This window comes from Corylus avellana, chromosome ca2 (assembly GCF_901000735.1).
Source record: "Corylus avellana chromosome ca2, CavTom2PMs-1.0".
NCBI classification, from domain to species: Eukaryota; Viridiplantae; Streptophyta; class Magnoliopsida; order Fagales; family Betulaceae; genus Corylus; species Corylus avellana.
In genome coordinates, this window is record NC_081542.1 from 50,488,482 (window position 1) to 50,513,443 (window position 24,962).

A 24,962-nucleotide genomic window follows, 5' to 3' on the forward strand; every position below is an offset into this window, starting at 1 on the left:
TTTTTTTTTTTTTTTTAATATTTTGCTTTTTTAAAAAAAAAATAAAAAATTAATACTTAAAACGACGTCATTTTGGGCTAGGTAGGTGTATTAGTTTTAAGGCACAAAACGGTGTAGTTTTGGGGTAAGGGTAAAATGGGCATAAAATTTGACTTTAACGTTGAAAACTACTAGAAGAGTTCAAAGTGAGAGCAAACTAAAGTTCAGGAGATCTATGTAAGAATTTTGGTAATTCAAGAAGTGCTTGTTAAATTGACTGGAAATTCGGAAGGACTTACTAAAGTTTCCCCTTTGGCTTAATTAGCTGAAAACAAAGGTTGAACAAGAAGCCGGTGATCATCCAATTAAGTCCAAACCCTACATAGTTAATAATAGAGTCAAGAAATTTATCTAATACATCAACAAAACGTGGCATGGTCAAACATCATAACAATTTTAAATTAATGGGCACACATCGATCTTTGTTTTCCCAGCCCATTTACTACCTTGATAACCGAATTGCTGTACCTTATCAATCAAACCAAAAATTATGTGTACGACGTCGATGGTATCACATAAATCCTACAACTATTCCGTTGCATACAATTAATTGGTCAAACCTAATAGTTTGGTGAATTCGAATTTGAATGTTGGTTGCGCGCGTGACGCCATTCATAAATAAAACCGACAAAAATGTACAACCGAGCCTTTAACAGTGTACTTGCATAGGAGCCTGCAAGTTGCTTGTACTCTCAGTTTGTCATGAACGGTTGTGAAGGAGCCACGTGCATGTACATCAACAACATAAAATAAAAGTGCCTCTCAATCGCGGCTATTTTGGGATGGTTGATTCATGATTGCCCCTCAACACTACAAAAAAATGAGGAGGTGGTTTGGACTACTTAAACATGATTTTGGATGCGGTCTAGTTGTCACTTAAGGTGAGGGGTACAGGTCGCTCGCAAACTACCTCAAAAACCTTATTTTGAAAGTGATCGAACTATCTCAACTCGTTTTGATCAGGGCCCCCATTCCAAAATATTTGGGTGGCCAATTAATTACATCGATCCTACCAATTAAATGCTTTTGGTAATAGGCCAGCTGGCATGTTGGCATCATTCTCCAAAAGGGAAGTGAAGATGTTTTCTAAGCATGCATAGCTTGTTACAAAGCCAGATGGTCATTTCTAAGAGAAACTTTTGACTTTATCATTTTTTTTTGGAACAACATTCATTTGACGTACTGTAGCGATCCCCGACATATATAGGATACAACCAATTACACATGTCATTACGAACATTACAGTTTCCCCTGAAAGTATCAGTAAATATATGCGAACTCTTGGTAACTAGAAATGGTTCATTAATTCGAAGTATTCTAGAGTTTACTTGGGACCGACAAGTCATTTAATAGAGGGCCAATGCACAAGCCAACAGTGCAAACATAACTGACCGTAGTGTTAATGAGGTCGGCATGCGACCATTGTCTTTTCTGAGGAAGAGACCTTGGTAAACAGGCAGATTGATCAATACCAGTATGCCACACAGAAGAATCTGCAATGCAAGTGGGTCTGAAAGCAAAGCTTGCACATCCTTCTGCATAATCACCCTCTTCATTCCTCCAACGAAACAGAACGCATTTAGCAATGCAAGTGTTGCTATAATGGTAAACATTGGAGAAGAAGCACCGAACTCCATGACCTCTTCCTCGTATCTCTGTGAAACATCATCTTCAGCCACCTTTGCTGTGATGACAAAGGCCGACTCTGTAAATCCCAGTGGTTTTAGGATGTTGTCTAAGAAGGCAAAGAAATAGGAACTAATTCTTTTATACAGCCACATCCTTTGATCATTCCACCACCCTCCGAATGTGCCCCCACACCAAACAAATTCTCCAAGACTATATGCACGGTGGACAAAGATGACAAATAGAAATGGAAGGACCCATGGATTTGATATCTGTTAGTGCAAGATAATTTCATTAGCAATTAATGAAAGTTAAATATTTTTAATAAATTCAATTATTTAACTAATTATATTCTAACACGTACCTCTGGGAATAAGGAGATGCCCCTAAGCAGGCATAGGGGTGGCACAGCAACATAGTACAACGTGCCCAAGCAGTTTACAGGCCACAGCAAATAGGGAGAATATGAAAGTTGAAGTTTAAGGGGCATCTTTTTATGTCCATACACAAAGGGACAGTTTGACACAAAGACCTGAAAATCACCTTCAGTCCATCTTTTATGCTGTACAAGTGACTGCAGTAGTGTTGTGGGAGCAACTCCAAGAAAGGCCTTCCTTTCCGGATTTAAATATACGGATTTCCAACCTCGACAATGTATAGCTAATCCTGTCAGGATATCCTCCACTGGACAACCATACTTCAAACCCATCTGCATGCAAATCACGATATAGCTAAATATGAGATTCATATATATGGAGTTAACACGTACGTGCGAGAGATCCAGAGAGAGAGAGAGAGAGACCTCCTTTCCCCACTGAGTGTTTTTTTCATAGGTGCAACTTGCAAGCTCCTTGCATGTTTCTTCTATAACACTCGCACTCTCTTCTACCTTTCTATCAATATTCCATCTCTTCCAATCTGCCTTATATTCCTTGCTGTACTTGTGCCCACAAAGAGTGTCTCTTCTGTGAAAGCACCCGCTACCAATATAGCAAGGCCCTCCATTCCCATCAAATCCTAGAAAATCCACCTTCATGATCACCAAACATATATATATATATATATATATAGTACCAAATATAGAAATTAATTCCGTTAAAATCTTCCCGAGTCAATTGGGGACATGGTATTTTAAAATCACTCTAAAAATATATAAGTTATTCCTCACCTCGTTTATTATGTTCAAGGAACTACTGTAAAGATCATTCTTTGTGAGGTTCTCGAAGGTCTGCGGAAATTGTACGAAGGCAATTTCACGACCTTTTTCTTCATCCATAAAAAAGCACAAAGCGTCTCTCGCTGCGACTGAATTGTTTGAGTACATGTCGCAGTCCACATTAAGAATTATCGGACCATTGCTTATCCGCGATGACACCCTTATCTATTTGTTTGATTATGACGACAAAATATTAAACAAAAACTATTTATTAAATGGTTATAAAAAAAAATACAACTGTAAATATGTTGCATGTATATATATATATATATCACGTATGGCTTACCAGGGCATTCATGGCTCCTGCTTTGAAATTATGGTGGTAGTGGGGCCTCTTTTCACGTGCCAAGTATACCAGAGTTGGCAAACGTTGACCTTCAATGTCCACAGCCTTCGGGTCTTTTCGATTAATAAGTATCTATGAATTAGTTACAACTCTATTAAGTAATTAAGTAAATTTTGAAGTTGTAAATATTAATTCCATGAAACAGTAGTGACAACGTAGTAAATACTTGAAGAATGGCTTGATGGTCTTGTCGGCTTGCAACCGAATTCCACTCACTGAATCCCTTGTGTTCTTTTCGTATTTCTTCTGAAACTCGACCAAGCTTTGTGGTGGTTTCAATCCGTTTCCTCATGTCTTCATATGATTTCTGTAATAAGAAATTAAAGATAAAAGAAACCAAAAAAAAAAAATCCATGGAATCCAGTAACAAGATGTACCTTAATGGATGACCACTCTTTGGCCATGGCAGAATCTCCAAGCGGCTCAGCAGCTGTGCGGAAATAAGCCTCCGGCGATCTCGGTTCTACTTTGAACTTGTTGCAAAACGGAAGCCAAATCTTAGAGAAACGTGAGGCCTCTACCAAAGGGTAAAACGTCAAATCCGAACCGCCGTCGTCTGAGAGATAAACGCTTAGCTTTTCAGGCGGATAGTCATAAGCCATGACTGAGAGGACGGTGTTAATCACCATAGCTGGCGGTTCTATCATGGGGTCCGCGGTACACACGAATATGTCTATCCCCGGCAGAGCCTTTTCGTGTCTGTTAACGTTTAGCAAGTAAAGTACTTGCTCCATCAATACACATGACACATGCATTCACATATTAAATATGCCACAGAGAGAGAGAGAGAGAGAGACCTGAGAGAGAGCCTGTCTTTGAAAGTATAACGATAGATGGGATTCCATCGGACAACCGTAGTGAGAAACCAATAAAAAGAGAACCAAAGCTCTGAGAGAAACAATCCGATCCAAGGCCATCTTCCGGCTGCTTCTTTGGCTGGTATGTAGCTCACTCTGTATTCAAAGATGAAGCATATACCCACCAAGATGGGAAGGGCATAAAGTTGGAAAGGGATACGTGCCCTGGCTGACTTCGTCACAAATAGTGGAAGATGATGATCATCATTACTTTCCATATCTCTCACTCTCGCTCTGTATCTCCCTCCCACCCTCAAATGCTAGCTACTTATAATTGAGCTGGAGTGCATATGCGTGATGTGTATTATACCACCAAAAAGAATTAAAAACGAAAAGCATATAATATAGTAGGAGCCAAGCAAAAGCTGGATTATAGTAGGACAAAACCAAGACTAGTCAATTACGTACAGCGATTTCAAACTTGGCGACAACATATATATATATATAATTGAGGAGTAACGTCAGAACCATCACCGTCAGAGGTGTGGTTTATTGGCCTAAAAAAAACCATAATGTGCGGTTGAGATTTGAGAATCTTTAAAATTTAAAATGGCTTACATCACGTATTTTAAGAGTAATTTTAGAAGTTTTTTTTTTTTTTTTTTTTTTTTTTTTTGTAACTTTTTTATTTTTTTAAAAATGATGTAACTTTTAAAATTATCATTTAATTAAAATTTAATAATGATTAATTATAAGTTCAAAAGTTATTTTATAAGACACATTATTTTTTGAAGGACACAAAAATAACACAAGATTAACTTATAGTATTACTCCGTATTTAAATGACATTTTTTTGTTATTTTTTTAGTAATTACTAATTAGTATAAAAAACTACAAGTTGCACGCATATATTACTCTTTATTAATAGTATTACTCCATAATTGAGAAGAAAAAAACAAAGTCGTAAAGACGAGTTTGAAAGTCAAGCTGTGTATTATTGGTCCATGTATTATATGGAAGGGTACTGAAGTGTGCAAAAAAAATATTTTTTTAATTAAAAAAAAAGAAAAATTGCACAGGCGTGCCTCTGGAAAGCGAAAAGCTCGTTATAGTAATTAAGAGCCAACTTCTAGAGTAGTAAGAATTTCAATAGGAAGAAATATCTAGATTTACATCTTTTCTCTCCGAGGAATGCTTCACTTCATTCTGCCCACCATCTCCCCCACCATCTTCACTTCATCATTTTGATTTTTTCGAAAAAAAAAAAAAAAAAAAAAAAGAAAAAGAGTAGAGAGAGGAGATGGTGGGGAGATGGTGGATAGAATGCAAAAAAGCATTCTCCTTTCTCTCCACCTTTTACGGTAGCAAGATTCAGCGTTTTTTTTTGTATGCTTCATTAATCTCCGTTTTTAATGGATTATTTTAGATTCAGTTTGTAGATCTAGTCTTTTTAATTTTAGATCTGATCATCTTCTTCTGTCAAGACGTGTTTTTCGAAGGAATGTCTACGATTCCGAGCTCCTCCACTACTACTTGTGGGGTTTTTATTTTTTGTTTTTTATTTTGTTTGTCCTAACCTTCAAGTTGATGATAGATTTGTTGTCATGACCTTCGGGTTGAGGATGGATGGAGTAGATCGGTGTGGGGCTTAACTTTCACAGCTGAATTTTTAGTTTCTAGTTTTTTTTTTTTTTTTTTGTATTTGGGCTATCTATATTCTAGATCTAGTTTGTACGAATCATATATATTCTTTAAATGTAATTGTACATGGTTAACAGAAGCTTGAAGTCATTTTTATGACTTTGTAACCTTCATAGCTTTTGGCTATGACTTTTCAGAGCTTTATACTCATTAAATTTCATCAATGGAAGTTTCATATTAAAAAATAAATAAATAAATAAATAAAATTACACGAGTAGTCCTAATTGTATTCTCCTAAATATGACGTAATTTTTAAAATAATTAATAAATCAAAATTTAATAATAATTATCTCAAATTTAATAATATTTTTAAAAATTAAGTCACATTTAAAAATATTAAAAAATACTAAAAGATTCTAGTACTCCTAGAATTATTCTCAATTGCACAGCAACTAAAAAGTCGTAGAGAGGCATATGTGACGTGGACTAGTTTGAAAGTCAAGCCGAATATTATTTCACCCAAATTAATACATTTGGAGGAGAAAAAAAGACAAAAAGAGGAAAAAGAGAGAAGAAAATATTGTTATTATCTTTTGTTAAAAAACACCTTGTCCCTTCACCTATTCAAATATATATAAAGGATTAATATGTTCAATTAGTATTTTAATAAATATATATTTAAAACATTTTAATTATTCAAATATATTCTTCAATAATTTCAATTATTAACAAGTAGTCCATGGGTCGGTTTTGTTGAAATATTTTATATATTTTTTTTAAATTAGGTTTATTAATATTTTTCTTAAAAATCTATTTCTCATTATGTTAGAATATTTTTATTCTCAGTTATTATATTTCTCTGTAAGGTTTATTCACTTCCTTAATTAGTTTACGTCTATTTTAGGGTTTCTTGATCACTACTCATTGTTTATTTATAAATAAAGAGTTATGTAATATTATTTAATATATTGAATATACAAGATGTACTCCACACTCCGCTCTCTCAATCTATTCTTTCTCTTATATATATATATATTCCAACATGGTATCAAGTCTTATGATGTTTTTCTAGTGTTTTATGGCATTCTCTTTTGACGATCTCCCAATTTTGATGTGATCCACGACTCTTTTCATTGGTGAATCTTGGCACAATGTGATTTGGATCTTCACCGGATTTTTAACGGCTAGTTTTCGTTCTCTGGTCTCATTGTCAGTTGCGGGTTAGCCCTTCACCAGATTCTTTTGGTCGCTTGTCTCTGCTCTCTAGTATTTATCTGGCCGTCACTTTCAGCCCTTCTCGTCTTTCATGTCGGCGAATCTTGGCACAATGTAGTTTGGCCCTTCACAGGATTTTTAACAGCTAGTTTTTGTTCTCTAGCCTCATTGTTAGTTCTGGCTTGACCCTTCACCGGATTTTTTTAGCCGCTTGTCTCCGTTCTCTGGTATTTATCAGCCTTTCTCGCCAGCATTGCCTTGATCCAACCATCAACTGTAGATGCCTTTAATTTCTTCTCTTTTCCGAACTCAAGCTTACACCTTGAGTTTGAGGGGGTATGTTGGAATATTTTATATTTTATAAATTAGGTTTATTAATATTTTCCTTAATAAATATTCTCCGTTATTATATTTCCGGTAAGGTTTATTATCTTTCTTAATTAGTTTAGGTCTACTTTGAGGTTTCTTGATCACTACTTATTGTTTCTTTTATAAATAAAGAGGTATGTAATATTATTTGATATAGTGAATATACAAGATGTAGCTCACACGTGTCTCTCTGCTTCCGCTCTCTTTATTCTTTCTCTTTCATATTTTAGTGTGTGTATATATATATATATATATGAATTGGTTGTTGTAGGATATTATTTTCGTCAACCAAACCTAATTAAAATAAAACTTAACAAGACAAGAATTCGGACAATTTTTCCCTTTTCGGCCTAAGCCAAAACCACTGGGCCATCTCTCCTCCATAATAATTATTGGCCCATAAACCGATTGGGAACAACTGAAAACAAACAGCCCAAATCAGTTGTGTATATGGGTAACTTGCGGGTCCCGCAAACAATGCTACGTCGTTTGAGAAGTCGACCGACTTGTTTGTGTTAGAAATAGAATTTCGGATATGGGTGTCAGGCTGTCAGCCGTCAGGACTCGGGAGGAAACCATCACCTATATATATATATATAAATAAATAAATAGAGTAACACCGACTCTTCACAGTAAATTGCATGTAAACTGTGTCGTTGTTGTTCTCTCGCCGTCTCTTTCAATCTGTCGGTGGAGTGTGTTTTGGGCATGGCGCTCGCAGCGGCGGTCGCCGTCGTTCCACTGGGCATCCTCTCCTTCGTAAAAGGCCTCGCCGTCAATCTCCTTCGGGTATTCCTTCGTGAATTCGTTTCTGATTTGATTTGTTTGATGGTTTTGGGTGCACCATCTGATGGGTGTGTTTTTTTTTTTTTTTTTCCCCAGAATGAGAAGGATTTCTCAAAAGTGTTGACGTTGGCTGCAGAGGAACAAAAGGTGCGTTCTTGGGTTCTTTCTTGAGATGGTCTTCGAAAATTCATGATAAACTTTGTGTCGGTTCTTGGAATTTATTTATTTCGTTTGTGTAATTGTGCGTTTGCAGAGAGAAAAGGAGAAACTTTACCAGAAAATCATTGAACTGGAGAAGAGACTTGACGCCAAAGAAGCATTGGAGTTGGAGGTAGAACGCCTGAGTGAGACCTTACAATTGACTAAACAGATGTACATGGTCATGGGTATGGAAGTCCAGAAAAAGATGGACGCGATTGTGGAAGATTTGAAGGATAAGGAAGAGGAATTGAGTAGCCTGGAAGCGATGAACCAAATTCTTATGATCAAGGAGCGCAAAACTAATGATGAACTGCAGGAGGCTCGAAAAGAGTTAATCAATGTATGTTATTCCTTTTTTTTTTTTTTTTTTTTGACCTTTCATTCCAATGGATTTTTGTGGCATTGAATTATCATGTCAACCATGCATATTTCTGGTACAGACTGCGGGGTGATTCTGTTGCTCTTTTGTGATCCAATCTTTAGTTGCTGATCCATGCATAGTTAAAAGCTTTCCACCGGTAGAAAACTTAATTCCCAGAAACTTTCCACCTTCTGGTTTTGAACTCAAGGGCTCCATATATAATTTCGTAGGATCAATGTATCAGTTTTTTGTTAGATATCTTTTGTTAAATATGTTATTCTTCAATAACTGATCTAATTGTTATCTAGCTAAAGTGAAATGCTTTTGTCCTTAATTTGGTGGAAAGTCTATAACCTCCTTGCTTCTCAGGGATTGAAGGAAGTGTCAACCCATGCTAATATTCGCATCAAGAAAATGGGGGAGCTTGACACTAAGCCATTCCGCATTGCAACCAAGAGAAAACATTCTAATGAAGAATCGGATGATCAGAGAACAGTGGAGCTTTGTTCGCTTTGGGAGGACCATCTTAGGGATCCAAGCTGGCATCCGTTTAAGATCATCATGGATAGAGTAGGGAATGCTAAGGTATATATATATATATATACCTGAAACAAATTAACAAAGATTCATGTTTTTAATCTATTTTAATCAATCCAATATTTTTCATATCATCTGTTAAAATGGTTTGAATTTGATATGGCTTTGCAGGAAGTAATTCATGAAGAAGATGAAAAATTGAAGAAATTGAAGGACGAGTATGGTGATGAAGTTTTCGAGGCTGTGACAACAGCCTTGAAGGAAATGAATGAATACAATCCAAGTGGCCGATACTTAGTGCCAGAGCTATGGAATGTTAAACAAGGAAGGAGGGCAACATTAAAAGAAGGAGTAGCCCACCTACTCAATAAGTGCAAATTGCATAAACGGAGGAGACGCTGAAGCTCCAGCCTCCAAGCGTTTCAGCCATTTTTGTATGCTTGTGTAATTGGTAGTCCATCTCATGTATATAAGAAACTTTTAGAATTTTTCTTCTGGTGATTCCATTCTTTTGTATATGAAGTGTTAGAATTGATGATATATGTGTTTTTTTTTTTTGTTTTTGTTTTCTGTTCTTAAAACAACAAATACATTATTAAGCAATTCGAAAAACGTCACATCAAATACTTTTTCAAACAAAATACAAAAAGCATCCTCAAAACAGATAATCAAATACGAAATAAGTTTAAGACATCTCTTATATATAACGGCGACCTTTCCCTATTTATAAATGCATGGTGTGAAATTGAGAGGATCTTGATCCTCTATGAACCGATATGTATTCTTAGAGCATTTCCTTCCATTTCCATTTGATCTAACGATGATTTTGATCTAATGGATTACTTGCGTTGCAATAGAGGCCAAACCGATTTTACATGATTACTAATAATAATATGGCACGTGTCTCTTATAAAAATAAAAATAAATAAACCACAAATATTAATTACGAATCGATATAATCACAAATACTAATTACAGTAGTTTTGTCTTTTCCCAAACTACTCTACGGTGGACAGTATTTACCGTTAAAAACCACCCCCAAACCTCTCTGTTTTTCCCGCTAAAATAGCTGAACAAAAAGCTTTAACTAACTTCATTCTCAGCATGTTCTGGTTTTCCAACGGACCCTGATTTTCAAAAGAGAGAGAGAAGAAAAAAAGAAAAAAGAAAAAAACATTTTACTAATAATAATAAAGTTAAATACATCATGTTTGTTTTGTAAATTCAATCTCCGGCTTGGAAACTCATCGGAAGGTCTCTTCGAGGGTCCAGTAAATTGTTTTATTACAAGGTTTTTGTGATTCGTGTAAGGCTCTTCCTCTTGCTAATGGTGGATCGTCATGGATTCACAATTTTCAAGGTTTTGAATGCTTTTCTGTTTATGATATATATACCCATATCTTTGCTCCTTATTTGATTAATGTTTCTAAAAACCAGAAGGTGATTTGGGAGAGATTGAGCTTTGTAGTGTTATTTATGTATGATGTTAACTTGAAATTCATTTTTGCAGTAAATTTCCAAAGGAAGAGATGGTCAATAGACGCATAAAAAATCACGAAGTGGGAGAGATTGATACCAGGGCACCTTTCCAATCTGTCAAAGCTGCTGTTAGTCTATTTCGTGAAGTAGCCGTCTCTAGGGAGAAACCTGCCGTCAAAAAGTCTAAACTTTCTTCAGAGGTAAATAGGATTAATCCATGGCCAATGAATATTATCGGAGAAAGAATACATGACTGTTTTTCGTGATATTATTATCAATTTTCTCTTTGGTATTTGTAATGCAATACCCTTTAATTTGACTTTGATGTTGCAATCATTTGATTAATTTTACCATTTTCTATCGACCTAAACTCTCATTGAAATTAAATATTGAACGAGTTGGACCTCACCGATCAACATGTATAAGATATAATGACTTGTCATACATGTAGCTTCCTATTGGTTTAATGTCATAAAGGCTTTCATTGTGTCCTTCTTCCATATTTGCCAGAATGTATTGGCCAAGGAGACGCAACTGCTATTGGCACAAAGAGAACTATGCAAGATTAAACAGCAACTAGGGAGTTCAGAGACTACAAAAGCTCGGGCACTTGCTGAGCTCGAAAAGGCAAAGAGAACACTGCAAGATTTAACCACCAAGCTCAAAACTGTAAATGAGTCCAAGGAATTAGTAATTGAAGCTGCAGAGTCTGTCAAGAATCAATCTAAGAAACTGGAAGCAGAAAAATCGAGAAATGTGGATGGATGTGAAGATTGGAAAGAAGAAGTGGAGCATGCAAGAAAGATGTACATGGCCACCGTTACTAAGCTTGATGCTGCAAAGCAAGAGCTAACAAAAATTCGGCAAGACTTTGATGCGGCCTTGGAAGCAAAGCTGGCTGCATTCCAACAGGCAGCAGAAGCTCAGCGTTCAGCAAATATTAACACAGAAAAGGTCAGTGAGCTTTCCAAAGAAATTGCAGCTATGCGGTCATCAACTGAGCATCTAAAGCTTGCTACTTTACAAGCCCAACAAGAACAGGGAAAGATGGCGGCGGAGAAAGATGCATGCCTGCAATCATATAAATCCAAAAAGGAAGAAGCAGAGAAAAAATTGCTCTCCATGAAAGAAGAGGTTGACCTTGAATCAACTAGAAATTTAGAGGCCATGTTGGCAGAAACAAGTGCGGAGATTGACGTTCTACAAGAGGAGATGAAGAAGGCACATGCTTATGGAATGGATAATGTGAGAGTCGTAACCTCGAAACTCGGTGAAGCCACAAAAACACTGCAGGAAGTAGCGAAAGAAGAAAGCTCTCTTCGAAGCTCAGTGAGTTCCCTTGGGCTTGAACTGGATGATGTGAAGAAAGAGCAAGCTGAATGCCAGGCAAAGGCAGAAGTTGAAGAAAAAGAATTACTATCAAAAGCCGAAGAGATGAAGAGGAATGCTAATGAGCTTAAGCAAGAAGCTGAAGCTACCCGAATTGCGTCAGGGGAAGCAGAGAAAAAGCTAGAACTTGTCCTAAAAGAGGCTGAGGAAGCAAAAGCGGCAGAGCAAAGGGCCCTTTCTGAGATGAAGATTTTTTCTGAGAAACAGGGCGCTTCAAATTCACAGCCAGGCACCTACATCAAATTGACTGTAGAGGAGTTTGAGTCCTTGAACAGGAAAGTCAAGGAGTATCAAAATTTGGCTGAAAATAAAGAGGAAGCTGCCATGGCTCACTTAGAAGCAATTGATGCAATTACAAGTCAAGCAGATAGAAAGTTGGAGGCCAATTTGAAAGCAATCGAGGAAATCAAGGTTGCAACTGAGTTGGCCCTGAAAAGAGCAGACATGGCAGACTCAGCAAGAACAGTGGTTGAGGGAGAACTCCGGAGGTGGCGACAAGAACAAAAGGGGGGATCTGACGCTGCTTCTACAATTATAGAGCATTGAGGGAAGTCAGCAGGATCATCTTCCGAGCTGTTCTAGGACTTTAGAAGCTGTTCCTGCCAAAGCGATCAGGGTGAACCAAAATAAAACATCTGGAGCTCCTCAAATACCGGGTGAGGTAGCCATGTCTGATTTTTTGTCTTCCATAAAACAATTGTCCAAATGTTAATGGTTCAGAAACAGAACAGAATGTCAAAATTAACCTGGTTTTGTGTAACCAAAAAATCTTGGGAGTAAATTATCTCTTTCATTGGATTCTCAGAAGAAATTGATAGCAGGGTATATCAATACTGAAACAAGGGATGAATAGAGTCTGGAAAAAGAAGGCAGATACACATATTGTCACATTTTAAGATTTGCCTGAACATTGATGGAACAGCAGCCCAGCCATCTGACAACCTCCCATTTTTAAAACGGACCACCACAGAGCACTACATAGTTAACAGTCAAAGCTAGAAACCACCAATGGCTAAAACAGATTCCTCTGTGCTACTAATATTTAATATTTAATATTTAACTTAAATCTGTGCGACTAAAAGTGAATTATCTGCTTCACTGCTACATGTTAGGCTGGGGATAGCTTTAAACTGACAATCCCACCAATTTGTTAAGTTACATACACCATATTAGCTTTTCCCTCTGAATTCATGTAGGGATAATATAAGCCATTACTGTTACATTCATTTTATGGTATAACTAGAACGGTAGGACCAAAAAGAAAGACCACGTTCCTTCTCTGGCAGCTCCAACAAAATGAACGGGCGTCAAGTGATTTTCATATCACTGCAAATCATTAAGGATTTTGAGCTACATAATTTCATTTATCATCAATCCTTAGCCTATGTAGCGAGTCAGACATCCCATTCCCATTCCCAAACTTGTGAAACTCGGATACTAGAGTTTTAGCGATTTCCGTTCCTTCTAGAGCAGGCTCAGGCACATCCACATGAAAAGAACCCTGTTTTATGGGTCCAACAGGTTCACGCATCAAGGCTTGCTGCTTGATGTAGTTGTAGAGCTGTTGATGAAAGGGGTGGTCAAAGGAAAAGCAATTTTCATATCCATCTCCTGCATGTCGAGATGATCCAGAGCCTGCTTTTCTACAGAAATGTGGTAGAGAAGCATAGTCCATTATCTACATGAAACACAAAAGCCAACAAGATTAGTCATCTGAAAGAATGGAACAGGAGACTCTGAACATCATTCAATAACCTATCAAAGGAACATCTATTCTGCATATTCACTAATGTGTCCCGTAGTAAGGAAACATCTAACTTTAGGCATTGCACCATTTATCTGTAGCCCCAGCATTTTCAATGCGTCTTCCACCGAGCAATTGACATCTGAAGAGGAATACAGGATGCTTGATTATTGACTCAAACAGATCAAGGGGCAAACTTTTGTTGTAACGCCAGTATCCCAGCCTGAGTCTGTTACAAGTAGAAAAACAACCCAATCCACACCATGGCCTTTAATGATAGTTCCACCTAATGGTGATTATGTGAGCAGGCTAATATTTGAACAGATGTTACCTTTTATCATTGAACATACTGGGTAAAAACTACTAGTTATATAAGACACCATACTCTAGAAACTGTATATTGAAAGACTTGAAAAGGAAAGGATATTGACAACTGCAATCATAAACAATAGAAGAACCTGTGAAAGAGCTAAGACAGGTCTATGCTGATCAATAGGAGGAAACAAGGAGAACGTTTAACTAAGAATCTTGGGAATATCTAAATAAGTATTATAAAGAAGATTTGGATAACGGGGGGTAGATTTCATGAATTTTTCAATATTTTACGACATTCTGAAACCAACTTACTTTCAAGAGCTCATCTTCGCCACTACCTGGCAAGACCTGAACTTTTTTCCTAGTCCTTTCCTGCAATAGCGGCTTGACAACCTGCTAACAGTTCAAGTGTCACACTCTTGCCATGCCAAAAAGGTCATATCTTATAAATTATTTGCAAAAAAAAAAAAAAAGAATAATAACCATTTACTCCTGAATTAACTTAAGATATAAGCAGGAGTTCGATTTGAACCAATCAGTGAAGAGAAACACTGGTAAAATAGCAAAGCAGGATATATAATCATAATGATCTACAATGTTGAAGCGGCTTACCTTCCAACAAGCTGAAAATATATATGGGGCATTTACAATGTAATATGTATTCGTCTTCTCTGGGTAGTTCAAGTCATCAATGGTTGATATAATTGTTAATAACTGCATGAGCACAATACAAACGACTAAGTGAATGTTACATGGATTTAGAAGTATATCAAAATTCAAAGCTCAAGAAAAAATGTGCAAAGTTATTCTTCACTGTTGTGTACCCCTCGCAATGTATATCAGCCAGTATAAGATTAACTCAGATTCCCAGGCTTCAGACAGTGTATCTAGATCTAGAATTCTTCTTTTAGGGACAGTTTACTTTTTCAGATTCTGCCCCAAGGCAAACAGGATTTGCTTAATGCTGAGCTCGTTAAGGACGCATAGTATCAGAACATATTTTCAAATTACCAATAATGATTTGTATGTTGAAAATATCAAAAAACCTTATCAGCAACTTTATTTAGTTCTATTTTCTCATATTATTCATAGTATTTTATGATGTAGGGATATTCATACGTTGCTCATCTCAGATTTCAAAAACCATATTTTCCACATGTAAAGTCTATAGGTGATTATGTTCCTAGTTTTTAACTCTCATTGATCCATCTTGAAAATATCAAAAACTCATTCAGTGTTGGTCATACATTCAAAGTCTGATAAAAAAAAAAAAATGTACGAGTTGGTTGCTAATTGCAACCCTGCTCGTCCAAGTACCCGAATAAAGTGAAATGAAATAACTAACTCTATTTTTGTTACTAAATCCTAAACAAAACCAATATATATATATATTTTTTTTATATAAATAATCGACATATATCATTAAAAGCATAAGACGCCCCTAAGTACACAAGAAGTATACAAAAGAAAATACCTAACTAGAATTAGTGAAAAGAACAAGGAAATCACTATTAACTAATCGTCACAGAAGATACATAAGCAATTGTCCACATATACATAATTTTGAAGAATAAAGATATAATCTCCTCCAACAACCTCTCCTAGTCCTCGAAACTTCTGTCATTTTTTTCCTTCCATAAACACCATAAAAGGCACGTAGGCATCATAAACAAAACCAAGATATATCACAAGAACAAAAATTATGGAATAATGAGACTATTTACAATGCTAAAGGGGTTAGCAGGGAAGAGAAAACAGAAAACTTCAATGATAGCAAGTTATACCTTTATCTGGCTCAGTGCTGAAAGCTTTAGGCCAGTCATGTCCAAGACTTTCACACATGTTGTAATAGGCCGCCCATATTTTTTAGATGCAGAAGGCTACAAACAGTTTATATAAGGGTCAAAAAGAATGACTTAATACATTTTTTTTTATGCAAAGAGACTACGAAAAAGTATACAGGTAAAAACATCAAGGGAAGAAATTACTCATCAAAATTTTTTTATTCATTAAAAAACAGAACTAATTTTCTAGAAGATTGCAAATTTTAATACTCACCAAAAGTACGCGGTCCCTATATTCATTCATTTGAATATGTGACTGCACATAGTAGTTTACCTACAAAAAGGGAAGATATACAAATAAAAATCCTCTAGGTAGAAATTTTGTTCCATATTAGAATTTGTATCAATGAACCTTCCATAGGGAATTTTATCATAATACTTACAGAAGCTTTATCAAACGTGCTGAGCGCAAGACCCACTGCAAAGACAGGCAGTCCCTGGAGAAGATGGCAAGAGGAATAAGTCAAGAGCACAGAGAGCAATGCAATTAACAAAGTTAAATTTGAATAAGGTGCTCCACATGAAGCAATATACTGCAAAATTGAATATGTAAATGCTATCCTGGCCAAAGAAAAAAAAAATGTAATATCTGTAAACAATATAAATTTTTGTTAAGAATGAGCACCTCTCTTGAGTAACCTGACACTCCTATGAGATGTGAATTACGCACTGCTCTGTAAAGTTCAGCAGGAACTATGGGTTTCTGCATAAGGAAACACCATCCAGATCAAATACATAAGAACTAGTTGACACTACTATATTTATGGTTTTGGCTTCATTTTTGCTCAAAATCACTCGAGCAACACAATTTGTGACCAAAACACTATTAATGTGTGTGCAATGAAAAAGAAACCATGGTTGCATTTAATGTGTTGTCTTTCTGAGTATGTGTGAATGACAGAGAGAGAGAGAGAGCACACAAACAAGAATTTAGCAGTTCAATGATGTCAATTACAGAAATCAGTTAAATGTCTGATTGATGTTATAAAACATTACTGTTCTGAGTCCATCGACAGGAAAGTCCATTGGCCAGTTCTAACATGATTCTCATCCATATTCAAGAAGCCACTGCTATGCCAATTCGATTAAAAAGTTATAACCTGGACTCTATAAGTTTAGAACTATGAATTGGTCGTATAGGCATTTGCACTAATAATCATAAAGTTAATTTTACGTTGAATGTAGAGTTAATTCATGAATAATAGCAAAATTACCAGTACTTGCCACACAGAGGTAGATTGCAGACAATGAGATTATGCATTTGATATCATGCAATAGATTGTTGACTTTCAATAAATCACATAATATGAAATTGGTTACCACCTCGCCGTAAACAAAAAGTACAGAAGGATTCTTTGAGCTATCTACAATTGATGGATCAAATTAATCAAATATATTTGGAAAATAATCAGTTAATAACATGTCTTTTGGACAATAATTATAATTTTTTTTGTTTTTTTTTTTTTGTTTTTTTTTTTTTGTGATTTTCAAGTTACACACACCTGATGGGACTTGAACCCACAATCAGAAATTAACAATCTGTAGACAAATAATCAACTAAAAGAAAAAGTAACACCAGAGCAGAATGCAAACTTACTGCTAAGATGTTGTCAATCTCATTCTGTACCCTCCAGTTTAAACAATCCACCAACTGAAACATCATTACAAGCACAACATATGCCATCAATACAATGGTGAAATCAAAATCAAACTGTTTCAATAATATAAAACCGTTACAGATTCATAAATATTTCAACCAAAAGAAACCTATCTAACCATTTTATGGGCTTTGGCAACATTCCCATCCCTTGCTTTCAGGAAACGCACCAGAGTTTCAGTTAAATTTCCTTGATGAACATTCTGCAGATAGAGAAACAATTTTTCAAATCCATATATTCCACTCAAATATCAATAAATTTTGAAGAGGTACATGGCATGCAATGAGGCTCAATACAATCATTACTTACCTACAAAACACACTCAATTTTTCACCAACCACGTAAAAAAGCAGGAAACAAATGAAAGGACATCTTCCATCTCCTCCAAACCTTATCAAAAGAATAATATCCATAGATAGTTTATTTCAATGAATTAAATATAAAACATAAATTTCCTCATCATTCCAACCAAATTTATTTTTGTTTTTCCTCAGTTGGGTAGATATAATGGCACTGTATGGTTGAGACTTAGATGCTTTGATGCAGACAGCATGCAAATCATTTTTCTTACTTCACCCTCCAAACTTGCCTCACATTTTGGATGTTACAAAAACCAATTTGATGTTGTTTGACACTTTGCCTGATGTAGTTTAGGGATAATAAGATTGTGGTTATGAGACCAAAGAGTCTCAACACCATCGAGTGAGCTTTCATAATCTTGCGATGTAATCTGCTCTAATAGATAACTATATTTTAACTAGGATGGGATTTCTACTGAAATTGCAACCAGATATTTCATTAGAAGACAACCCTTCTAGCTGACCCCTTGAACTGCTGGTTTGATGAGCAAGAGAAGTATTGTGATACACGTCAAATTTCAAGGACATCCATTCTAGCTGACCCCTTGAAGAGATTCAGATTTAAAAAGACTTGAACAGGTCTAGTTACTTGGTAAAAGGGAATACACTAAAATCTTCGTGGCATCTATGTAAAAGCATCACAGCCTCTTCATCGAGTCTTAATCCACTAATCCTTATGCTATCAAGTACTATCACACCCTGGCCACACATCTCCAGTTTTGTTCTTCTTGGTCACGCAGTAAAATATCAAATTAATTGGTTAAGTGGGAATGTATGGTACCTAAACCTTATCTTACTCCACATGAATAATTAAAAGAACCTCTAAAAGCAATTTATCAGAGTTAATGACTAAAGAAAGAGAAGCAATTAACTACCAAATTTTTCAGCCTACGAGCTTAAATCATATAGGGATTTTAGTTTAAAATTAATTCAGTAGATAATTTTAAAGCATGGTACAAGATTGAACTAGAACTACACGGGATAACTCAGCCAAGACTTTGCTTTGAATCAACGTCACATGCCAGTTTACCACAAAAAAAAAGACCATCGGAAGATCCAGTGCCCAGATCAAAGTATTCAACCAGTCGACTAAGTTAGATTTCAGGATCAACTCTAATGCCTACAAAATTCAACGAAACAAAACAAACATCTGAAGCTCATATTTTTTTGCCGACACACAACACCCACAAAAAAAAAAAAAAAAAAATACTAAAAATATGAACAAAAAATGTAAACTTTAGAAACAATAAAAGAAAGAGGAAAGTACTTTGAAGGCTTTGACTCAGATTGAAGACAGATCGGATGGAGCATAAAATATAGAAAAGGAAGGAAAATGCTAACCTGAAATGTTCTCTTCAATGGCTCCTCAACTGCAAATTATTCAAAAAAAAAAAAATCAAGAAAATAAATACAAAAAAAAAAGTAAAGCAAAATAATAATGCAACTATTTGTTGGATAAAACAAAAAAACAAAAAATTGAAGTTGAGGAAGAAGACCTGGATCTATTAGTGCTTGGAACTGGTTGATCGCTTCATGAGAAACGATCCCCATTTCTTCTACCTATCTCTTCCACAAATTTGCCCAAATGCACACCCAAAATTCACCACCTTTGAAGCTTCTCTCTCTCTTTTTCTTTAGACTCTTTGGTCTTCTTCGCCAAAGCTTGGTAATTTACACACAGACAAATACCATCAAAAGAACAGACTATATAATATGAACTCAAATAGAAAGAGAGAAAGAGACAGAGAGGTCAAGAAAGGCGGGCCTACAACCTCACCATCCCACTTCCATTCTCCACCTAGAGATTTGTGTCTCCAAACTTGTTTTTGTTTTTGCTTTTCATTGTCTTTTTTTTGTGTTACTGCTTCAGTATTCACCCTCACCCCCCACCTAAGTATTTGGACCGTATGTCTATTTACCCTGGTGGTCCTCTCCTCTGCATTTGATACATCATAGATCCTCTTTTCCAGAATTCGCATATTGTATTTATAGATTCGGTACGCATTACATAATTCCTACTTTAAATAGATGGCCCCCTACCTTGACAAACAAACAAACAAGAAAAAAAAAAAAAAAATGTGGTACCAAACCCCGCTATAAAATGATTCAGTCACCTTCGATACGAACCATTCATTTGGCTAAAGGGATGGTTAGAGCCCTTCTTTAACTATCAAAAGAGGTAATTTGGCCGCCCAATAACAACTCAAGTTACCTCCTTTTATTTGTATTTGTGCAATGCATAGGATGATATTGCAATAGATTAGGTTGGAGAATGTCTTTTAAGCTTACGAGAAACACATGTTTTTTTAGTAACACTAAAAGCTAAAAAAAAATTACAGCGTTTTTTTATGTGTTTAATTTTTCTTATTGTTTTTATTTTTTATTTTTTATGGGCCCAGTTGTTCTGCAGTCTTGGTCTTCAATATATTTTATTCTGTTAGACATGATGAATTAACGTAAAATTATAGAGTTTAAATCTGAGATCCATGTTTTTTAGGTGGGTGTCCCAGATCCATGCTTAGAGTTGGGGGTCTAATTTAATTATTTGCTGACGATATGTATTGCGGGTCCCACTTCCATTTTGTTTCTACTGAGCTAAGCTCAATCAGCTCCTTAATTAATCTTTCCCTATTAATATCCCAAGGCGGCAAAACTTCAACTTGTGTGCAAAATAGGTAGGTAGGTGGACCTCGTTAATTAGCACCCAAATCATTACTCTGTAGGTCGATCTCATTTTATATTTAATATTTTATTTTATTGCATTTAATTGTGTATATGACACCCTATTTAAATATGGTATAAAGTCATTTAAAATATGAAATATATAGGATTAAATTTATAAAATTAAATCTAAATTATTAAATATGAAAAATATTTTTTACTTTAATTACATACCGACAAATGTTAAAAATATATAAATCCTCCCCGTTTTACTTTGATCCAATTAACAAAAAGATTATAATGGGTGATCTACATTAAATGAGTTATAATAATTTACCCAAATGTAAAGTAAAAAAAAGAGCTTATACGATGCTTTTGCCAAAAGTGTAAGCATCTCTTTGTATATGGTGAAAGTGAAACTTCTTCCAATGACTTGCATTGTGTGTTGTATTTTTAATCATGCACAAAAGAATAAAGTGTCGCCATCTCGTGTATTCCCATCCTTTAGGGACCATGGACATCTATGGCATGGACCTTTAGGATGCCCGAATTATTATGGATCCAATTTGATTGTATTTCCAATGAAATACGATTCCAAGAATTAATTAATTAATTATATATAATACATATATAATCAATTATAGAGGAGAATGGAGATGAGTGATGACAATTCAAAAGGCCATGAATGGGGAGATCTTTATCCAACTTCAATCGGACTATAGAGCATGCGAGTCAAATGCTTTGAAAGATAAAGAGGCAAAGTCTGACCTGTGTTTGGTCTACTAGAAACTAGCATTCCATGTAAGAGAATTTTTAGCAAATTCCATGGGAGTCTGTTCCCTAAGTTTAAGAAATATGTCCAAAAAATCGCAAAAAAAATTCAAACTCCCCTAAATGAACCATATTACATTAGTATTGCTATTGTGAAACAGGTTCTACTATTGCAATCCTTATGATTATTAAAATAAAATAAAAAAATGATTCTCTCTTTTCTCTCATCTCTCATCTTATTTCTCACAATTCTCTCTCATCTCTCATCTCATATATATAATATAATTAAAAAAAAATAAATATTTTAATGATTAAAGAAAGTTATTAGAATGTATTTTGACAAAAAGAAATAAAAAGTAGTTTAAATTCTTAAATGTAGAAAGAATAACGAAAAAACTGCTGTGAATGCACAGTCGGAAAATTGGGCTCATTCAAATTTTGTCAATTGATTTGAAAGATAAGAGGCAAAGTCTGACCTGGTGTTTGGCCTACTAGAAACCGGGATTCCATGTAAGTTGGGAAATTGGGCTCATTCAGATTCAGCCTTAATATACGTACTCTGGTAATTGGGTCCTACCTTCCTTGGGTTGGTATAGATATTTACAGATTGCAAGCCCATTCAACCCTTTCCAATTTTTACTCTTTATGTTATAATTAAAAGAAAATCTTCATGATATGGTCCGCCAAAAGAAATCCTGCCCAGTGGCGCTGAAGCTGCCACGAATCACCAAAAGAAAAAAGAAAAATAATTCAATGAATCTAAACAATTACTAGCATTCATGTTACCCTCAGCAAATTTTAGATTGCGACTTGGGAGAATCGGAATGGATTTTTCTCATTAGCAATTCCAAAGAAACGAACTGCCTCAGTATAGTAGTGCCCATCCATACAAATAAATATATATTAGAATATCTAGAGTATATATTACGAGATTTAGATCTTCCTATAAATTTTTTTTTTTTTTTTTTAAATAATAAAATTGACTTTTGAGATATTATTTATTTGTAATATCCGTGATTCATTCCTTGATGCCTATGGATATTCCATTATTCCTTATCTTTCCCCTCCATAAATTGTGGTAGAAAAACAATATAAATATCGTTGAAATACTCCGCTGTATGTATCACTTTCACATACAAAAATATGTAATGTATTGTGTATATAATCAATGTCCGATTCCGTACAAAATATTCATAAAAAGCTTAAAATTATTTTTAACTTTATTGCCCCCGTCCAAATGTATTTTTTAAACTAAAAAAAAACTCCCTCGGTTCCAGTGCATAGGCTAGTCAAAGCTAGCGACCGGCCACCGAGTTGCCTACAAATTAACAAGGACCGCTACTTATTAAAAAAGAAAAAATAAAATAATAATAAAAAAGACTGATTGTGAAATAACAGAAAAGGACTAGGGTGCGGTGCAATAATCAATATACATAAAATGAAATATTTGTCACTTCTTCATCTAGGGGCAACCGGGAAAAGTAAAGTTGAAGTAGAAGAAAATAAGATTATTATTTACTTGGCAATCTCTCTCAACTTTGATTAGATGAGCCTTGCGTTGCGTTGAAATAAATAAAATACAAAACGTTAAAAAGGCGATGTTTCCATTCCATATGCTCCTGCTCATTGTTTCTAGCTTCTCCCTTGACATAGCTTTCTGCTTCCATCTCACACCTTCCCCCCAAAAAAAAAGTCAAGAGTCAAACTAGAGCAGCCGTGTCGAGGTGATCGGTTCTTTCGAAAGTTGAGAGGCAATTGCAAAGATGTCGGTGTCGATGTCAGAGGAAAGTTACGCGCACCGCGATGAAGCTAGCGCCGGATACCATAACCACAACCAGTTCAGCAAATATAGCAGCAGTACTGTGTGCGAGATAGAGGAAGAGAGTCCAAGCGAGACCTTTGAGATCAACCATGGAGTTCCGATGGCGTCGATCAGAGAAGAGTTTGAAGGTAGCTTGTTTTCGGTTGATGTTCAGAACTCGGAAGATAGCGTGTATGTGGGCGTGGGCAAGAGCGATTCCAGCATGGACGCGCTAGCCTGGACATTGAAGCACGCTGTTACTCCCTCCACCATCGTCTACCTCGTACATGTCTTCCCGGAGGTACGATACATCCCAAGTCCATGTAAGCTCTCTCTCTCTCTCTCCGGTTGGTGAGTTACGGTCAAATCGGTGCATTGACAACCAGAGCCATGGCAACCTTTTTGGGTCTTAACCACCATTGACTTTACTTCCAAAAAGGACAAGAATTATTGGAGATTTTTTTGGAAAAGGTTGAAAGATGTCAGTGTTGACAGACAACAAGTGGCGTGCATGAATCACGAGAAAAGTGATTTTCGATTGTGTCTATATACAGCTGCCCTAGGCTGTCCGGCCCTGTCGTAATTCATTCATTCTTAACGTCCTACATTTCTGCCGAGTGTTTGTTTTAGTATGTCAATCAATTAACATCTATGGTGTAATTAATCGTAAACTTATAAAGTTGAAGCTTGACCCTCATCCTCATATCTATGCCTGTTCCATTTTGAAATCTGAATCCACTGTTAATTAAGATGTGTGAAACTATAATTTAAATCATTTAAGTTCATCAAAATTATCTAATCAATAATTTGATAAAAAGTTTTCACTGGCTTGTTGTTAGACATAAAAATGTTAAGGATTTGATCAAGTTGAAGGAGCATATTGTCTGTTTATGATTATAGTAGGAAAGCTTCCTAAGCATCAAGTGAGTCCAGAGCAAGTAGAGAGCTATATGGCCCAAGAAAGAGACAAGAGGGGACAACTCCTTCAAAAATTTCTTGATGCGTGTTCCACTTCCAAGGTATATACATATATATAGCCTCCAGTTTTTACCATTTTATTAGGAATGTAATATTAATTATGTGAGGTTAATCTTATTAATTTGTAGAAAAAATAATAATGAAACAGGTTAAGGTAGACACCATTCTAATCGAAAGTGATATGGTTGCAAGTGCAATCCGGGACCTCATTCCCATTCTCAACATAAGAACACTGGTTGTTGGAACCACTAAGTCCAGTCTAAGGTATATAATTTTCTTTGTGTTTATAGAAAAGAAACATGTTACATAACCATCTTTCAACTATATATTGAATTTGTGAACCGGAGTATGTGTTTGAAAATCTGGGGAATTTATGCAACCTTTTTTCTCATGTGCATATATATATATATATATATATATATATATATAAACTTGTCATTCAATATATGAAATGGGTAGGAAATTGAGGTCTAAGAGAGGAAGTGGGGTAGCTGATCAAATGCTTCAGAATGCAGCGGAAGGATGTGTGGTTAAGGTCATATGTGAAGGAAAAGAAGTGACTGAAGATCAGATGATTGAGTCACCTTCTCCACGAAGCAATGACATTAATCCCAAGCCTACACAAGATCAGGAAGATCAACGCAACGATACCTTTTCATGTATGTGTTTTAAAATTTAAACCTAATTTAAGTGTATGTAATTAAGTTGTATAATTAATTGCCATGAAACATGTCAAGAACATGAACAGATCGATTTCTGGGATGGAATCAAAACTGTATCTGATGTTGGCATGTTAATTCACATTAACGCCACTCCTCCATTTGTGATT

General features: G+C 35.6%; 5 protein-coding genes across 5 annotated transcripts; 3 read left to right on the forward strand and 2 right to left on the reverse strand.

Annotated features, from left to right (window-relative positions):
• Positions 1-1,318: 1,318 nt before the first annotated feature.
• On the reverse strand, positions 1,319-4,345 carry LOC132170305 (cellulose synthase-like protein E6). The gene is made up of 8 exons (XM_059581232.1): positions 4,025-4,345; positions 3,605-3,926; positions 3,394-3,534; positions 3,168-3,299; positions 2,834-3,046; positions 2,468-2,695; positions 2,030-2,374; positions 1,319-1,937 (listed from the first exon to the last, which is right to left on the reverse strand). Exons 1-8 carry the CDS (start codon positions 4,300-4,302, stop codon positions 1,386-1,388), a joined length of 2,211 nt encoding a protein of 736 aa, XP_059437215.1. The 5' UTR covers positions 4,303-4,345; the 3' UTR covers positions 1,319-1,385.
• Positions 4,346-7,891: 3,546 nt separating this feature from the next.
• On the forward strand, positions 7,892-9,624 carry LOC132172822 (protein INVOLVED IN DE NOVO 2-like). Its single transcript, XM_059584388.1, has 5 exons — positions 7,892-8,038; positions 8,132-8,182; positions 8,289-8,576; positions 8,967-9,182; positions 9,306-9,624. The coding sequence occupies exons 1-5, from the start codon at positions 7,958-7,960 to the stop codon at positions 9,534-9,536; spliced, it is 867 nt and encodes a 288-aa protein (XP_059440371.1). The 5' UTR covers positions 7,892-7,957; the 3' UTR covers positions 9,537-9,624.
• An 850-nt stretch (positions 9,625-10,474) lies between these two features.
• Positions 10,475-12,548, forward strand: LOC132170203 (WEB family protein At1g12150). The gene is made up of 3 exons (XM_059581091.1): positions 10,475-10,494; positions 10,645-10,813; positions 11,124-12,548. The coding sequence occupies exons 1-3, from the start codon at positions 10,475-10,477 to the stop codon at positions 12,546-12,548; spliced, it is 1,614 nt and encodes a 537-aa protein (XP_059437074.1).
• Positions 12,549-12,998: 450 nt separating this feature from the next.
• Positions 12,999-19,769, reverse strand: LOC132171007 (SEC14 cytosolic factor). The gene is made up of 11 exons (XM_059582200.1): positions 19,419-19,769; positions 19,264-19,292; positions 17,682-17,765; positions 17,503-17,556; positions 16,531-16,608; positions 16,289-16,342; positions 16,120-16,179; positions 15,846-15,941; positions 14,674-14,775; positions 14,374-14,454; positions 12,999-13,680 (listed from the first exon to the last, which is right to left on the reverse strand). The coding sequence occupies exons 1-11, from the start codon at positions 19,471-19,473 to the stop codon at positions 13,363-13,365; spliced, it is 1,011 nt and encodes a 336-aa protein (XP_059438183.1). The 5' UTR covers positions 19,474-19,769; the 3' UTR covers positions 12,999-13,362.
• A 3,118-nt stretch (positions 19,770-22,887) lies between these two features.
• On the forward strand, positions 22,888-24,962 carry LOC132171111 (U-box domain-containing protein 35-like). Its single transcript, XM_059582336.1, has 4 exons — positions 22,888-23,478; positions 24,056-24,174; positions 24,282-24,397; positions 24,593-24,962. Exons 1-4 carry the CDS (start codon positions 23,118-23,120, stop codon positions 24,810-24,812), a joined length of 816 nt encoding a protein of 271 aa, XP_059438319.1. The 5' UTR covers positions 22,888-23,117; the 3' UTR covers positions 24,813-24,962.

Excerpts from the sequence above, each read along its gene's own strand:
- LOC132171111 (XM_059582336.1), top strand. The coding sequence starts at position 23,118 with ATGTCGGTGTCGATGTCAGAGGAAAGTTACGCGCACCGCGATGAAGCT. Across the intron at positions 24,175-24,281 it reads ATGCGTGTTCCACTTCCAAG|GTTAAGGTAGACACCATTCT; the intron begins GTATATACATAT and ends ATAATGAAACAG. Across the intron at positions 24,398-24,592 it reads ACCACTAAGTCCAGTCTAAG|GAAATTGAGGTCTAAGAGAG; the intron begins GTATATAATTTT and ends TGAAATGGGTAG.
- LOC132170203 (XM_059581091.1), top strand. The coding sequence starts at position 10,475 with ATGGATTCACAATTTTCAAG. Across the intron at positions 10,495-10,644 it reads ATGGATTCACAATTTTCAAG|TAAATTTCCAAAGGAAGAGA; the intron begins GTTTTGAATGCT and ends TCATTTTTGCAG. Across the intron at positions 10,814-11,123 it reads AGTCTAAACTTTCTTCAGAG|AATGTATTGGCCAAGGAGAC; the intron begins GTAAATAGGATT and ends CATATTTGCCAG.
- LOC132171007 (XM_059582200.1), bottom strand. The coding sequence starts at position 19,473 with ATGGGGATCGTTTCTCATGAAGCGATCAACCAGTTCCAAGCACTAATA. Across the intron at positions 16,180-16,288 it reads GCACGTTTGATAAAGCTTCT|GTAAACTACTATGTGCAGTC; the intron begins GTAAGTATTATG and ends CCCTTTTTGTAG. Across the intron at positions 14,776-15,845 it reads CAGCACTGAGCCAGATAAAG|TTATTAACAATTATATCAAC; the intron begins GTATAACTTGCT and ends GTGCTCATGCAG.
- LOC132172822 (XM_059584388.1), top strand. The coding sequence starts at position 7,958 with ATGGCGCTCGCAGCGGCGGTCGCCGTCGTTCCACTGGGCATCCTCTCC. Across the intron at positions 8,183-8,288 it reads TGGCTGCAGAGGAACAAAAG|AGAGAAAAGGAGAAACTTTA; the intron begins GTGCGTTCTTGG and ends GTGCGTTTGCAG. Across the intron at positions 8,577-8,966 it reads CTCGAAAAGAGTTAATCAAT|GGATTGAAGGAAGTGTCAAC; the intron begins GTATGTTATTCC and ends CTTGCTTCTCAG.
- LOC132170305 (XM_059581232.1), bottom strand. The coding sequence starts at position 4,302 with ATGGAAAGTAATGATGATCATCATCTTCCACTATTTGTGACGAAGTCA. Across the intron at positions 3,300-3,393 it reads ACCATCAAGCCATTCTTCAA|ATACTTATTAATCGAAAAGA; the intron begins GTATTTACTACG and ends ACTAATTCATAG. Across the intron at positions 2,375-2,467 it reads ACACTCAGTGGGGAAAGGAG|ATGGGTTTGAAGTATGGTTG; the intron begins GTCTCTCTCTCT and ends ATTTGCATGCAG.